General features: G+C 33.3%; 1 protein-coding gene across 32 annotated transcripts in view; it reads right to left on the minus strand.

Annotated features, from left to right (window-relative positions):
- Positions 1-18,188, minus strand: part of BAZ2B (bromodomain adjacent to zinc finger domain 2B) — a 335,625-nt gene that overhangs the window by 49,830 nt on the left and 267,607 nt on the right. For 27 of the 32 annotated variants that reach the window (XM_056793926.1, XM_056793916.1, XM_056793915.1 and 24 more), the window contains 3 exons: positions 16,401-16,445; positions 16,129-16,155; positions 14,795-14,860 (listed from right to left, as the gene is read on the minus strand). In XM_056793926.1, the coding sequence (XP_056649904.1) occupies positions 14,795-14,860; positions 16,129-16,155; positions 16,401-16,445 (138 nt within the window). The remainder of the gene's footprint in view (positions 1-14,794; positions 14,861-16,128; positions 16,156-16,400; positions 16,446-18,188) is intronic. The other 5 variants (XM_016433656.2, XM_016433654.2, XM_001366402.4 and 2 more) reach the window with 1 other exon arrangement.

Below are 18,188 nucleotides of genomic sequence, written 5' to 3' on the forward strand. Positions count from 1 at the left end.
AGCACTACATGGTAGCCTAATATATATATTCACATCTAAAAAACTTGGTCACTTTTCAAATTCTTTTATATGAGTTGTGAACATTTATAGAAATATGTAACTATGCAAACGAGCATGTATTTATGATTTAACAAGATGCTGCTAATTCAACACTATTTTGAAAGGAGTACATTTCTCATTCCTAAAACTACAAATGTGTAGAGGAACTGAAAACTTCCCAAAGACCTTAGCCTTTGCTGGCCACATAAACATGATAAAGGGAGTGGTTTTGGGAGGCTAAGAGAAAATAACAACATTGACCCAATTTGGGTTTAAGGTTGTTCTGTATGCTCCTTCCCCTCAATCATCTGCAGGAGAGCCCCGATAAAAAGTTTTTAGAATTAAGGAAATGGAGAACCCCAAACCTCAGTGACTGTTAACAAAATAGCCTCTTCACCAATGGTGTTCCAACTTTTATGTCCAACTACCCCTTAAAAAGTTTTTTGAGCTCCCATCTCAATTTGTATATGTATAATATATATATACATATATATATTACTGAACTGAACTATATATAATTAAAAATATAAAACAGAAGATGTTAGAGCATGAGATTAAATATTTTTAAAAAATTTATCAACTGTAAAAAACCTTAGCCAACACTAAATTATTAAATCACAATATTACTATTTTTTAGAGTAAAAGGATTATACTTCATTGGTTTTGAAAATCTTGGTTTAACAGTGTGATAAATGAGTTCAAAGTCTAGTTTTAAGTTTAGTTATTTTATAAATTTATTTGAATTACTGTCATAGGTAGAAAAGATATAAAGCTTAAAAATTATTATACTTATTTTTCAATTCCATCTACAAATTATATAAAGATTTTTGTTTAAATTTCCATCTTCCTAAATAATTAGCTTTTTTTTACAAACTAGTTAGAAGGTGCCAAATTTTTATATTTTCAACAAATGGGTTAAAAAAACCACAGAAACTCTTCATTGGAGAGTTTTTAAACAGGTTAGAAAATTCTAAGGCCAGAGTTTTTAAGGAGGAAGATATGAGAGTTTTTAGAGGTGGCACATACTGTTTTCATCAACAATAGTTTTTAGAAGCCATGCTACCTGTAATAGCTCAGCACTATCATCAGCTAATATCTCAAAGCACAATACAGAAGGTGCCTTATGAATGACAATGTATGAAAATCTCATTTGAAATAATATTCTGGGTAATTATGACTTTCTTGGACAGACTTCTAGACAGATGTGAGGAAACAGCCCCTTTTCTTTTCCATTATAAGGTGACTTATAAGGAGACAGTTTGAGAAGTTCCATCTCCTTGTTCACTTTTACTTACACAATCTGCAGTTTCTTTTTAGAATACTTGATTCTGTAGTTAAGACTACACAATATAATATACATATCCACTTAACTGAATACACAAATATTACAATACATTTCAACACCCTGAGAGCAACAAAATAAACAGTATATAGTAAATGCTTTATAAATGCTTGGTGACTGATTTCTAAAACTCAGTGGTAGAATTCCTGCTTTTTTCTTATTATCTCAAATACCACATGTGATCATCTATCTGTAAAATGAGGCAATCCAGGTCAATCTGTAATTTAATAAGTAAACTTCAGAGAAAGAACTATTGGAGTCAGATGGATGTAAATCAAAGCATACTGTCTTTCATATCACTGTATTTATAGTTTTATTTTGAAATTTTGATTCTTTATGAATAATGAACAATATGGAAGTATGTTTTGCATAATAATAACAAGTATAAGTGAAGTCTATTTTTAGATAAGAAATATAATTAGAAGTTTTAACCTTGTAAAGACCCCCCAATGGATTCATCTTGTGTACATGCTACTTTGGAAACTAAGCTTTTATGTGGATGACTACAGAGAAAATACTTATATAAGATTTAAATGGGATGCATAAGGAATATATATTCTAAGCAACAGCAACCAAGGCTGAAGCCTAAGGACTGGGAAATTAAAAAATGAAATTTAAGCTTAAAAACATTAGCCTCATAACTAGGAGTTATGTTCAAAAGATCTGAGTACCTTACCTAAGCTTAAGATGAGAAGACTTTTTCTGGATATAGAATCCTCTGTTAGCCAAAACTGAAAAGTATAGGCAGGACAATCTTTGAGGAAAAAATCCAAACAGAAAGTTTTCTTCCCCAATGCCTAAAGAGTTTAAGTATGAGCTTTTCTTTTTGAAAGAAGACCTATACACTGAAAAAATAAAAAATCAAACCCCCAAAACCCACCACCGTAGTACAGCCTCCTGGGAGTTCTCATGAGGAAAACCACCTGAATCCAACGACTTCAACTAAAGCTAGAAACTGTAAATCGAAAGCATCTCCACAATCACATGTATTGTTCTTGGCAGTGGTCATGTATCCAGAGCAGCAGCATCTGGTAGAAATAATGTACTGATCAGAGATAATGCATCTGGTAGGAACCTTTCCAGCAGATAGAAAATGTGTTTATATCCTGGCCACATCTGTTCCTTATGTGGGTTCTCTTCAATGTTATGTTCCTTCGGTAAATCTACTCTTCTGACTACTGGGAGAATGTATCTCAGGGCTTGTGGGAGAAATATTTCATTGCTACTTTCTTACTAACATATTTCATTGGATACTTTTGTTTTGAATTGTATCCTCTGGTTGATTAATAAAAGTCAGTCCATCCATGGCTCAGAAGCTATTGTTCTGAATGGAAGCCAGCTCACAGAACACCTTGAATCTGGGCACTTTTGAATGGGGGATAGGACATATCCTGAAATGTGAGTGGTACCCACAGAGGCTGGAGATGAAGTTACCGAGTGAAAAGCACACTGGTGATTTCTCTCATTTAGCTAACAATTAAGTCAAATATATAATTCTCAAGGAATTTAGGCTAGATTTTCTTTTGTGTAAGTTCCATTCAGAATTTCGAATGGCATAGTGATGTCATGTACAAAATTTGAGACTAATAATAATATTGAGTTAGTTATCATCAAGATTTTTATTAGGTACCTACTAAGTGCTAGGTGCTAGGGATATATGTATAAAGAAAGAAATAATCCCTTCTTGAAAGAAGATTAAAGTTTAATGGGAAAGACAACAAATATATACATTTATATAGAATTTATTTGGAAATAATAAATGCAAATAATTATATAGTATACATACAGAGGTTTGGGAATGAGGGCATAAATTTGTAGGGGCAGATTGTGGAAGACTTCATGTAGAAGTTAGTGCTTTTGTAGCATTTTAAGGACATGAAGGGATTCTATGAGGGAGAGGTGAGGAGAGTAGAACCAAAGAAGGGACCACAAGTATCAAGGTATAGAGAGATGGGAAATATGCATGTTATTTGTGAGGAATAGAGATGAATAGTTTGGTGGGACTGTGGGTGGTGTAGGAGCCTTTAAAATATAATTAGGAGTTAAGATTTGATTAGAGGCAAGGGAGAACCACTGGAATCAATTGACTAATTACTAATCAGTGGCTAGCATTTATTTTCAGGTAGTAAGAGATGATAAAGAAGCCTGGTATATATTAATACCATCACACCAGCTTGGTGACAAGAAATCCACAATTGTCTTTGGAGCCTCCCAAAATAGTGAAAACTGTGGAAAAGTGCTAGGATGATTTTGATTCTAGTACAAGACCCTAAAATCCCAAAATCTCAAGGATGATTTTGTGGGCATTATAAGTGGGGACAGGAATTAACTAAATCTGCAGGCACTGAAGTGTTTGTAGATTAAGTGATATGGTCATCAAATTCCACATAACTTAAACTGAGGTAAAATATAACAGTGACAGATGGCTTCATGAATTGTCATTTTATTCTATTTACATATATGACTGAAGAGTTAATATTTTGAATGTTTTCCATTCTGAAAAAAAGGACACATTTACCAAGAAAATAAAACCTACTATTTTTGCTGTTGTTGTTCAGTCACTTTCCAGTCATGTCTGACTCTTTATGATCTCATTTGGGGGTTTCTTGGCAAAGAAACTGGAGTGGTTTGTCATTTTCTCTTCCAAATTGTTTTGCAGATGAGGTAAGGGAGGTAAATGGGGTTAAGTGACTAGCCATGGGGTGCATCATTAGTTAAGCACATGAAGCCAGATTTGAACTTAGGAAGATCAGTTGTGCGAAAGAAAAATTGTCTTTCTTTTGTATTTAGGCCCTACATTCAAACGTATTTGAATAATCTCATTACCAAAATTATTTCATTTTTGTCATAAAAGCAGATCCTAATGTGGCAGCACTGCTTCAGGAGAAGTCATAAATTTCTAAGTCAAATTAAGTGAAGTTCTTGTGTTATTTATACTAGGCTTATTTTTTTAATTATGTAATTATGCTCCTTTTCTTTATTCTAGAGCCAGTTTTCCATTAACTCTATCCTAACATTATACTATTGATTATGATTTAAAGGTGGACTATTTTGACATTAAGGTCAGTTTGGATTAGTGAATAACTGAGAAAGAATACTCTTAACAAAACATAAAATAAATAAAGCATCAAAAGATGTAACTTATGGGATAAAATAGAGGGCAGACAATCACTAGAAATTATCCATATCAAATTGCTCTCAATATATTGTCTATGATGTAAAAATATTTTTGATAGAGTTTATTATTCCTGAGTAGGATTGGTGTTGCTAGGTTATGCTATGGGCTAGAAATTTGGCTGACCTCAATAAATTCTTAGCATTCTCATTTCAAATGTTTTCACATTTAGCAATTCTAGATGCATGCACAATACAGATAGACTTAGAGATAACATATGGGTTTAAAGAAAACCTAAATATCAATTTTTGGGACAAACTTCTTGACAAAGAGAATGGTTGCAAAATGGAATGAGCTGCTTTTGTAGGGCGAGACCATCCTTCTCCTCTCTGGAGATCTTCAAGCAGAAGGTGGGTAGTAACTTTTCAGATATGTTGAAGGTTGCTCTGTTTCTGGTTAATCTAATCACAAATATAACTATAGGCTTTTTCTCTCTAACTCATACATACATTTGTAAGAACACAATTTAAAGTATTCTTATGTTTAAATACTCTTCTGATAAAATTGGTGTTCAAATCTACTAATATATGTAATGATAAGAAAAAAATCTATTATCTATATAAATGCATACACATATATAGTAAATTTGAGCATCAAATGCCCTGAGTTCAAAATAATGTGAAAATAAAAAACATAAATATTTATTTTTGTCCAATGAAAAGCTTATTGAAACAATGAAAGTAACTTAAATGAAAGTAATCATTAAAACAAGAATTTGTTTGCTGGGTTATTGTGGGGAAACTATAAACATTAAAGTAAGTAAATGAGTTGTTACTATTATCATTATTGTTGTTGTATGTAAAAAGCTTCCTTCTCTTATGTACCAGAGTGCTGTAATAATAAAAAAAAATGTGACAACAAAACTCAGATGGGCTTTGAACTATTATTATAATGTCTTACAAGTTAGGGGACAGGAACATTTTGGGAAAGGTGATTTTCAAGAGGCTATGTTGCAATGGTTCCTCCATTTTTGCATTTTATAATTCTATTGGTGCTTTACATGCTTGTTCTGGGTATAATTAGAAGTGAGAATACATTTTTATGACAGCAACTTGTACTTAATTTTAAAAGGCATAAATATAATTTAAGAGGCACAGAATTACCTCAGGCGACAGGAAGAATAAAAGTGAAAATGAGAATAATAAAACAAAAACTATTTCTAGAAGACAGATACAAAGAGGAAAAATAGGGGTATATGTTGATTATTTTGAATTTACCTAGCACTGAACAGGCTGAGCTAACTCGTAAAAATAATGTCTTCATTTTTTAAATTTATTAACATGATAAATATTTATTGTTATAAATTATAAGATATCTTCCTCCTCAGTTTTTCACAGGCAAAAAAAAAAGAAATAAAAATATAAATATAAATTCTTATAAAAATCTCATTAGGTTAAACTTTTTTGGTTTTTAATCATAAATAAATTTATCTTTCAGTACTATAGTAAGATTATTATATCAAGTAACTTCAAATTAAATTTCTTTTGAACTGAAAGAATCATAATATATAAAAATTGAAATCTACAGAATACATCTCAATGAAAAGCCGATCTGCTTACATACAAATATCTGTGTAGCATAACATTGTATTTTCACTAAGAAAGAACTATAAATCCAGAATGATGAAATAATATTCTCATCCCTTTAATCACTGGGGGGTTGTGAATTTCTCTCTATTTTCAAACTGCTTATTAGATAGCTTCATGTAAGCTCAAGTACAGTCTTTCAGATTATGGTTATGTCTACTAAAATGCTGACATAGCCATTTTGTGAGAGATGCATGTTTAACAACCTTTTGTTGTTTATTCAGCCTTAGGGAGGCATAAAGAACTCTACTACAATTACTCTAGTCTGTTACTCAGTTTACATGAGTAAAGAGATTACAAATCTGTGCATGACATAATTGTCAGTCTTAAGAGACGAAATTGAGATTCTAGACTTATCACTTTTCCAACAACTATTTATTTAAAACACTGAGTATTCACGGATTATTAAGAGAAAAGTCATATATCAAATCACATGACTAACACTAAGATAGCACATAACTTCTTTCCCCATTGCTGAAAATAATTAGCTATTTTTACAACATGCTGAAAATAACAATTAAGACTGAGGTTTGCTGATATATTTAAACACAATAATGACCTAACTTCTTATCCCAACAAGGCAATGGAAACAAAGAGACTTTATTTTCTTATTAACATGATTTTCACATAAGAAAGAAAAAAAGGATAATATTTACAAATTTCAAATACTAATTGGGTACAATCTATTTAGAGAAGATAAAATATAATTCAATAATATATTTCTCTCACTTAGCTCAGAGATAGCTGCTAGTATTGTCCCAATGTCTTAAGAGATGCATTTAAGGTTAATTGGGGATACCAATTTAAAGCATTTGGGACAGCTAGGTGGCACAGTAGATTCAGCAAAACCAGAGTTCAAATCTAACCTCAGATACCTACAAGTTTTGTGACCTTTTTGTGATCACTTAACCTCTGCCTGCATAAAACTGGACAAGGAAATGGCAAAACATTCCAGTATCTGCCAAGAAAACCCCATGGACAGGAAGTGCATGAGGTCATGAAGAATTGGACAATACCGTATCAACTACCTTAACAACAAATTTAAGGCACTGATTGGTACTTGGTAGTAACAAAAAAGGTTAAAAGGGTTATTTGTCCTTTACACGACATATCTACTCACACAAACACATGAAAAACATAGTCTTTTGCTGAAGAAGCTTCAATAGCTCCTTATCACTGCTAGGTTAAATTCAATCAACATTTTGCATTTAAAACTTTTCACAGCATGGATCTAGACTATTTTATCAGTTACTACTAGATATTATACTCTTTATAAATTTCGCTGGCACTGGTACTTAATTTTGTTCAATTGAATTGGATTAAAGGATGGAAAGGAAAGAGATTCGGAGTCACACATTTTATATTAGGTCACTCAACTGTCTAAATTTAACCTGGAATATTACGTATGAGTTAGTCTAATAGTTCTCTCTTGATAGCTTATTTATGGCTCAGGTTAAAATAAATTAGTAGTTCTGTGTACACTTAACTTAATCTGCTCCAATTAGCAGAAGGCAGATAGTAGTACTGTCAATACGTGCCCATCCTGATTTTGTGTTCTTTTTACTTGTGATTATAGAAAGTGCGTGATTTAGTTTTCATGTGTCACTCAGGACAGAGCTAAACAGAGAATAGTGACTGGGAATCGGGGTTTGTGATTAACATAGGGATTTCTTCAGGTTTCTTTACCAAGGCAGGCCCATATCTTTTTTTTTCCTTAGAGAATGTCTTACCCCTAGGCAGCTGTTAAGTGTGTAGGGACATCATGCCTTAACAGAGGCCTCCCTGGCTTCAGAGAACTCATAATGGAGAGAAATCTTTTTGACATAAAACATCTGTTACTCATCTCTTTCTAATATCAGAGAAATCTTATGAATGTAATGAATGGGTGAAAAACCTTCAGACAAAGCTCAAACTTTGCTAACTATCACGTAATTCATAGTGAAAGGAAACCATGTGAATTCAACAAATGTAAAAAGGACTTCACTTCTCTGCTCTCATTTATCATCTCCAAAATGAGATAAAGGAACTATATAAATGTAATGATTGTGTTCTGTGTAGTTCCTCGCTCCTCACAGAAGGGCCTTTGAGCTGGGGTTCAGAAAGCAATTAAATATTGAGAAACTTGTGAACATCTCTAAGAGAATGTAAGCTCCTTGAGAACAGGAGCTGTTTTGTTTTAATGCCTGACATGTAGTAGTCATTTAATACTCAGTGAATTCAATTCAAATGAGTGACAAATGACCAGAAGGTATGGCTCTGAATATGGGATGGTCCCTAAGTGTATTTCATATTATTATTGCTGCAAACCACTTGGTTTTATGTTACATGGAGAGAAGAACAGTGTACAAAAGGACTTTAATATCACTGCATTCAACAATGTCCTGGGCCTTATCTTGATAACCATATTATTTGGGGCACAACATTTTGGGAAGAGACTGACAATCTGGGGTCTATCCAAAAGATTGTCACAAGATTTAGCCTCAGAAAAAGGCCTCAAAGTTCATTGAATGCAACCCCATCATTTTATAAATAAACTGAGGCCTAGAAAGACTAAATGACTTGCTAAAAGCTATACAGATTGTAATTGGATAAACTGCAAGTTGAACTCAAGTTTTATGATTCCAAATAGAGTACTCTTTCTACTGCACCACACCAAAACCAGGCTAGGATGGTAAGAAGTCTGGAGAACAAGTTATAGAAAAATCTGATGATACTGGGTCTGGAAAAAAAGAAGTCTTAGAGAAAGTGTGATAAAATAAAGGTTATAAAAAATTCTTTGCAGGTAGTGGTATAAATTGGCCTAAATTGCCTTACAGATCTATTAAGGCTCTTAGATTTTGTGAGTGAACTTGGGGAAAAATTATGTACAAGTCATTAAATAGTTGATAACAGGCAGTATGGAGGACAAATAATGGTAATACTGAGTTTGGAAGTCAACATTCTATTTATTGCCATGTCTCTTCTGGTCTGTGTGTGGAGATCCAGTGCCATTTTAACTATGGAATCCTGAAACTCTTCTAAAAAACTGGGAATCCATGGGAAAGACTGCTTGTCAAGGAAATTGGAAGTCCCATAATAAATGCACAACAAACTAGAGTTCCTTGGTTTTTTTTTCCTTTAAAAAAGAAGAAAATCAAACTCTTAGTAGGTAAAATAAATGAACAGATCCTTAATGCAAATTTGTCTCAATAAGATCTCAAAGTCTCTATCTTGAGCCTCATAAGAAAGTATATGTCTCCTATTGGGATTACCATCTCAAATGTTATTTCAAGGGTGCTTCCAAGAGGGGGAAATTAATATCTTCACAATAATCAATTCAATTAAATATTTATTAAATACATGTGTCAGATATGGTGCTAAACACTGGACAGGAAGATTGCAGAAGTCTAAGAACCTATCAGTGGGTTCTGGGAACTCATTCATTAGAGGAAAGGGCAGCCAGGTGTTAAGAAGAAGAGTTGCCTTTTGATTATTCCTGATAGTGACAAAGAGGTTTTGTGTCTTCAAAGTCTAAAACAAGGAGAAAATTTATAGCTTTAAATAGAATGGAAAATTGAGATGGGGCAGAGTATTAATAATTGAAGTTATGTCAGAAAGGTTTTTGGAGGAAAAAGAGCTTAAACTGAAACTTAAAGGAGGACAAGAATTCTGAGAAGCAGAGATGAGGAAGGATTTTCAATTCTAATCATAGGAGGCAGAACAATAGTTCAGAGAATGGCAATCTATTTTAGCTGGAACTCTGAAGAGTAGTAGCGTGAAATTAGGCTGGGAAGGCTGGTAAAAGGCAGATTAGGGAGAGGCTTTAAATGCCAAGCTGAGGAATTTGTGTTTTATTCTATAGGAAGTGGGGAGCTATTGATGACTTTTGAGAAAAAGAGTGACATGCTCAGGCCTGTACCTTAGGAAGATTGTTTTGTAAGCCATTTGGGTAATATAAGCAACAGAAACTATTTTTCATCTTTATTTTTGCTTCACAGAGACCTTCAACATAGTTTGGCAAGGCTCTGCTTAGCTTAGGGCATGAACAGAAAAGGGAAATCCAATTACAAAAATATTGTAGTACAGTAATCCAGCTGAGAATTGATAATGTTTGTACTATTGATGGGGAGCCATATGAGAAATACTGTGAAGGAGGAACTGCAGGGTTTGGTAAATTGGTTAAGGGGTATAAAAGAAAAGGAAGAATCAAGGATGACTCCAAGGTTTTGAATCTAGGTCAATGGAAGAGTGTTGATGCCCTTAGTGGAAATCAGGAAGTTTATAAGGAAGCGTTGAATTGGTGGGAGATAGTGAAATCTGTTTGAGATATGGATGAGATTATCCCAAACCTGAAATACAGCAGGTAGTTAATGAGAGAAAGCAGCATATCTCGATTTGGGAGTCACATGAATGAAATAATACTTGGACCCATGGGAGCAGTTAATATCAACAAGGGCAGCAATGTAGGCAGAAAATGAATAGAGCATAGGACCAAGATCTAAAGTATATCTAAATTAAGTATAATGATGTATGCCCTCTTAGTAAAAAATTTCTTGAAGATAAAGACAGGTTTACAGAAAAATGTTCACATTAAAGGCTAGAAAAGCTGATCAAACAAATTAATTCTAGATGGCTTAACATGGACAGGAAAACTGGGAGTAAGACTAAGAAATAAGGCAAAGGTGAATTGTGTGGGTCAAGGCAAGATACAATTTAGCCTGAGGTCTGGTATTTCTTACTGAAGACAAGCTTAGGGGAGAAGGCATTAGGCAGAGTGAATCAAACAGAGGAAGTTTAAATGTATGCAAGAATGGCTTTCATACTTCAACAGGAGCTGAAAGCTTTCTTCCCTAAATGGACTATGGAATCATAGATTTAGAATTGGGAGGGATCTTCCAAGTCCAACCTCCTCATCTTAATAAGAAGACACTGAAGCCCTAGAGAAGTTAACTAACTTGCCTAAAGTCACACAGGTAATAAAATTAATCCTGGATTCAACTTTAATTCCTCTGATATTAAATTTAGCACTCTTTTCAAGATAGCAAGGTTTTAGAAGTTGGCATAGTATTGCACAATGAAAAAAGCAAAAAAGAAAACTGAGTTGAATAGTATTTAATTTTAAGTATCTTATGGAAAATAAATTTAGGTACAAACATACTCAACATAGTAAACTCTTTTATAATATATTTTGTCTTCCTATATTCTTATCCAAAATGATCATGATCATAACAATAATCTGAAGAAAAAACAATCTAGGTTATTTTGTGATTAATTTTGCAAATAATTTTGTTCCTTGTCAACAAATTTGAGATTTAGGGCAAATTATAGATTTGATTTAGCAAGCTAATTTTGTTTGAATTTTTTATTCTTAACTATTTTTCTCATATTAATTATAATTGTTTGGAACTTCTATGAGAATAACTGAACTAAAATGAAATTATTTTTAGAGCATAAGTATTACAAAAAGGACTACTGTGAATATAAGTAATTACATGACATACAAGTTCTGACAATCTTGGTTATTTTTACTTAGCTAAATTGACAACTACTATACCTACACAGAGTAGATATATTCCATTAAATCTAATGAAATTCATGAACACAAAATAGCTTTAACAATTTAAGTTAGTATTCTAATAATTTACACAAACCTTGAATAAATTTTAAACTTACATAAGCAAAATAGCCAACTACCTTAACACATTATTCTATTTTATAATTCACCCTTGTTCAAAGGATATTTTTTTACTGCCTAAAAGGATGTTTTAATGTGAATCTAAAAATTATCCTATTGTACAGATAAGTGAGGAAATAAAAAGCTGCCCACTTAGTAGTCAACATCAACTTTGTCCATTTTTTACCCACACAGAAAATTAATGCTGCACAAAATCTAATTATTTAAAAGTACAGATGGTATTTTTCATTCACTGTTACCATTGGAATGCTAGTGTGGGATAAGGGGTGGAAAAACAGTGAAGGAATTGAGGAAGAAAAAAGTCATGGGTATGGGGTTCCACAAAAACATGTCAGGTAAACTAATATTACAAGGGATAAAAGGTTCCATGGAATATCACAAATGGATAACTGGTCAGAGAACACTACAATGGTATTATGGTAAAAATTATTAATAACATTAAAGTTAAGCAACATTGATTAACAAAATGGTACTCAGGGCAGTATATGTAATCTAAGGACCAGGAACCAGCATATAACTTTATCTGGATAGAGGTAGTTTTCACTTCCTCCCAACCAAGCCCTCTCCTAAAACTTTCCTATTCTTTTGTCACTGGGTGAATCATTGGAAAATAATCCCTGTTTGTGGTAGAGTACAGGCAAAATGAAGACAGTATTAACATCATGCTTGAAACCATTTGTGTTATGAATCAAAAAGAATGAGGAGTTTGTGATGTAACTCTATAAAATATAGTCCTCAGCTCCCACTTCTGAGCACCTGGGAAGTCAAGAGACCCAGAGGACAGAAATAAGTATAATTAGTGTCAAGTAGTGACGTACTTGTGACTGTAAATACATTCCTGTCAATGAATTTGACAGATAATTTTCCACAGCAGGTTTTGGTAGGAAGGAGGATAGAGAACAGAAGGATAATGGGCACCTGAACACAGGGAGAAGCCACCACAGAAAGACAGAAATGGGCAAATAAATACAAAGAATTCAGACCAAAAAAAAAAAGGACATTGAAAGGAGAGGCTGAACCCATATCAAAGGGAAATGCTGCTTCATAATTTTGACTAAGCTTAATACATCATTCTACTATCTTAATGTAGATTAAAAATTCCTAAAGGAAGGAGCTGTGTTTATCACTCAAGTAATCATCTATCAACAAATAGGTTATAATTTAATAAATGTTGAATGACTCCATTTTTATTTTCTGCAACAACTTAAGTAGAAAATGGTTCTCAGGAATTGAGTTGTGCTTTCTACACAATTTAACCAAGTGGCTTAGGTCTCTCAATATAAATGATTGTAAGGTAGGAAGGAAAGTGACTCATAATGATGTGAAAGTAGGCTTTTTAAGTTAATGAATTTATATGCATAGTATTTTTTTACTTGGCTGCAAAACAGTTCCAAAGTCACATTTACTGAAAATACGTTGGCAGCTACAAGGCATTTTTATGTACATTGCTTAATCACAGAAAGATCTGGGAGGAAAGTTCTGAGTTCTCATTAGTCAAGCAAATAATTAAAAAAAAACAACAACAACAGTGATTTTGAAAATGTGACCCAACAGACCATGAAATGTTAGCCTGAGAAAGCAGTGAGCACGTCTTTGTTACTTGTAGTAGGAGGCTACCTATATTTTTATTTCTGGCATAAATAAGTAATGATGATATTCAGAACTGATGACTCTGAAAAGCATTTAATGACATTTAATTAACTTTTGTGAGGTTTTGTTGCTGTTAAACAACTGCTACAAAAGCCCATATTAAAAATACTTCTAGCAATCTCCTACTGTGAATTATGGAACACGACAAGGGCAGACTAAAATAATAAATAACTGTATAATAGAAAGATACACATTGAGCATTAGTGGGTTGAATCTTGTAACTAATGACTTGAATATAAAAAATTAACATTATAGATATAACCAGTCATATGTTAAGAATTTAAGCTAATGGACAATCTAGGTAGTATATTGATATCCCTGGCATACTTTTAAAAAATCAACAAGAACAACAAAAAAAGGTTTAGAGTGCACTACAAGAAGCTTAATCATAAAACAGATGATCCAATCACACAGTGATGACAAAGTGTGTGGACATTGTGGTTTGTATCAGTATAATGAGTACTCAAAATGAAAATATCAGATATGAAGTATTCTAAGTTGCCAGGCAATTAAGTATAGGAGGTCTGTTTACATATGTTATTGTTTGTTTTATATTTACCCCAACTGAAGAGGTATATAGGTAGAATAAATTTAATAAATGCTCCTTTAAAAGTGAGGCTTCATACGACCTAAATACCTTCCTCCTATCAGTTTATCCTTGTCACAGAACATTCTTATCAACTACTTTCTAACCTATGCCTATTCTGCGTGGTATTTTATATAGCATAATTATTTTGGGGCTATTCTATTATTAATAGCAAAATTTATTCTAAGTAAACTTTCAAAAACTCTTACCTTCTGTCTTAGAATCAATACTAGGTATAGGCTCCAAGGGAGAAGAGTGGTCCTGCTAGGCAATTGGGTTTCAGTAACTTACCTAGAATTACACAACTAGGAACTGTCTGAGGTCACATTTGAACCCAAGTCCTCTCATCTCCAGGCCTGGCTCTCTATTCACTGAATTACCTAGCTGCTACATAATTTTTTAATCATGGATATATCAGAAGACCATCTAGCACCAAAATAGACTAGGATATATATTGTCAATTCAAAATTCTACCCATTGGTGTTAACAGCTCACTTTTATGCAAATGAATCATAACAGTTCTACCCAAAAAATGTAAACACGAGCCAGGAAAAAAAAAAATTTAAATCATGGAAGCCTTTCCATTCCTTTTGTATGATCAAATTCATTTACTATCTTCTTTTCAGTATGCTTGTGAAACTGTTAAATCAGGCACAACATGATTTCAATGTAGCATTTATTTTATAGATGAAAAAATAACCTTAAATTGAAAGGAATTTCCCCCCTAGAAATAGGCACTTACTTCAGCTTTTTTACGAGCTTCCATAGCTTTCATAAGCATCATATGCTGTCGTCGTCTCTCTCTCTCCTATTAGAGCAGATAAAATTAGGAAAAAACCTCAACCACAGTTAGCAATGTGATTTGTAATTTTAAACTTGGTAGAGCATGTTTAGCATTAATAGACAAGTCATGGTAAATACTAAATAGAAGACAAGAATGGCCAAGTCTGTGCATGTTTTAGTTCAGGTTTAGAAAGCAAATACAAGAACAATCAAAAGCAAAAAGGTAAAGCAATGAACATGGAGACAGTGTAAAACATAAGCATACAGGATTTACTTATGGTCAGTTGTGATGCTCCTTCCAAAGCTGGCAGAATGAAAAGCATAATGGTTGGCTGGAACAGGTCAGTTACCTTACATCTGCTATTTGAAAGCCTGCAGGTACTTACATATAGCCAATTAAACAGAAGGCTTGACTTCTGGTCATTTTTGAGAGCAGATATAAGTTGATATGTAATCATTTCAATTTTGTGGTTTTAGAAAGATGATAATTTTCTTTGAGTAGCAAAATCTAATTTGTAAAGCCAATAAGGCACCAACAAATTAGAATGCTGTATTTTCTCTGTTTTTATAGCAATTTAATTACACTAGTCACAGTTTATACACAAACATGAATGGAAGAGGATTTTCCTATTTACTGATGTCTGTCCCTTGGTGCACTACATAAGGTGACAAATGCTGCACCAGGGGCTCTCTTAGTAATTATTAAGTGGAACCTGAGCTACACATAATAAAATGTTAAAATGAAGTTTGCCCCAGGGTAATTTGAAAGTCTGTTTTTTTTTTTCAAATCAAAATATTAGCTAATCCAAAAATTTATCCAAAAATTTAAATTCCCTTCCCACAGAAGGGATTTATTTCCTATATTTTAGCTAAACAAATTTATCTGCAAAGTTAGGTTTTAGAAGCAATGTAAATTTCATAACCTCCCATCAAACTGTATCCAAAATTCCCATTGCTTTTAATGGCAGTTTTGCATCTAGGATGATGGGAGAATAGAGTTCATGGTAATTGAATACCTAATTTTACAAGTGGTCCAACTTATATAGTGACATCAGTAATATAGATTTCTCATAAGCAGCCTCATAAATGGATTCAATTTATAAACGTTTGAGACAAGTCATACTTTCTTTATAGACAGACAAGCAGATGTATGCAATGCACTGTGCTGTAAAGCCATGCAGCAGTATGTAATATGACAGCAGCCAGTGCTACACTTTATGCATTGCTATGACAACCATATCACAACCAAATCACAATGCGGTGTTAGATGTACAAAAATAAACATACCCATACCATATCTAGTCTATGCCTCTCCAACTCCTGGTAGAAAGAGTTGGCACAACATTATGAAACAGAAATCACAAAGTCATAAAACCACTTTATAATCCCCAAAAGACCCCAATACCAAAGCAGGCAATACACTGTAAGATAAAGAAAAAAAACTTAAGCAAGAAACTTATCAGAAATTTAAAAAAAGAAAATATTTTGAAGATTTTCCCCAAATAGCTCAAGAAGTAGTTAAAATTAGCATTTGCAATGATTGGGCTAACTGCACAGATACAGACCTGATGCTTCAAAAGAACGGCTTGTTGTCTTCTCATTTCTTTTTCCTTAAAAAGAAGAAAAAAAGGAGTTGGGAGTTAACCTATGCAAAAGTTACCCAGAAGATTTAGAAAATACTGAAAGAAGTATGATTTAGGTTTGACTTCTCTCAACTGAATAAAAATTCTATGATCCAACCAAAGTTTCAAGAATGGTCCTAATTACCCATATTAAGATAAAATGTCCCAACAGCAATCCTCAATAGCATTTTTACTGAAGGAACTTGCTAGAATGTCAGGACATCCCATAGTCAGCTAATTCTTTGGCAGAAATGACGTAGCAGGTATATTCTTTTAAAGAAATGTTTTTCCAGATTACACATAAATACAATTAATATTTGTTAATTGTTTTCAGACATTTTACAATTCATGTTCTCTCCTCCCACTCCATACTACCTTTCTCCCCAGAATGGCAGGTTATATGATATGGGTTGTATGTAGCAAGTATATTCTTAGTAAGGTGATAAGGGAAACACGCCTGTTAGGGACCACAATTGAAATCTTGTGTCTATTGAAAATGTTGAGGGCTCTTTTACTCTTTGACAGACTAAAATCAAAACAAATGTAATTAGCAGCATTTATTTTGATCCTTAAATATACCAATACTAAAAGACTTTCAAGGATTTACCTATTTAAAATGAGACACACAGAGGATCACTGGATATAGGGCTAGAAGGTGAGGAAATTGATATCTGAAGAGATAGTGATTTGGCCAAGGGGACACAAGTAAGAAGAATAGTGAGTGGAACCCAGGTTCTGTGATGCCAAAGCCATTCTACTCTACTTTCCAGATGCCAGGGTAAGTTATATTGTGGCCTGCAATCTCATGTTCCTAAAATTTTTTATTGAGTTGAAATTAGGTTAAAGGAGGGGAGGGAGGATAAAGGAGTGACATAAAGGAAACAGCCTGAGAGATAAATATTTAAGAGGAGAAAGGTAAGACAATTCACTTCCCTCTAGTGATAGTGACCACAATATATAGGTTGATAGTAAGTATGCATATATAAACTTGAATGTTACTTAGCCTCAATTAGTAGAACTATCATTTCTTCCCTTCTCTGATTAGCTTCTGGCTAGCACCTAGAAGCATAATTTTGTGGGACCTACAAATTGACTTTACATAGCATGTCCTATAGGCAACTGTTTCTATCTGACACCTACAACTCACCAGGCAAATAAAAACAAGAGGCCCTAATATCTGTAGGTATTAATATTCCTAATAGTAACTGCTGTTATGAATGGGTAGGTGCACTGTCAAAGAAATATTAAAAACTCACATTTATATAGTGCTTTAAGGTTTACAAAGCACTATCACAACAACTCTGGGAGATAGGTAATACTTTAGTGATTAGATATGTTCTTTTTACATATGAGAAAGGTTAGGCTTAGAACGATTAAATGATTGTGTCCATAGGCCCATATCTAGTGACTGTAAGAGCCCTGATTTGAACCTGGGCAACCTAACTCTATCTCGGGATTTTTCCTGTTACCCTGTGGAGTCACATTGGTTTTTTTTTCTTTTGTTTTTAAATAAGTAAAAAAGACTATTGTTGGTCATTAGGCCATAAAGAATACTAATTAGTAAGGGGAAAGCAAGACAGGAAAGGAACAGATTATAACACACAATGCAACAAAGAAAATGAAACTGGGGAGGCACTTTGCTCAAATAAAACTGTTTGCAGGTTTTATATATCAATTTATATTAAAAATAAAAGTCTACTTTTGCTCAAACCAAGCATCAGACAAAGCATG

This window comes from Monodelphis domestica, chromosome 4, assembly GCF_027887165.1.
Source record: "Monodelphis domestica isolate mMonDom1 chromosome 4, mMonDom1.pri, whole genome shotgun sequence".
Classification (NCBI taxonomy): Eukaryota; Metazoa; Chordata; class Mammalia; order Didelphimorphia; family Didelphidae; genus Monodelphis; species Monodelphis domestica.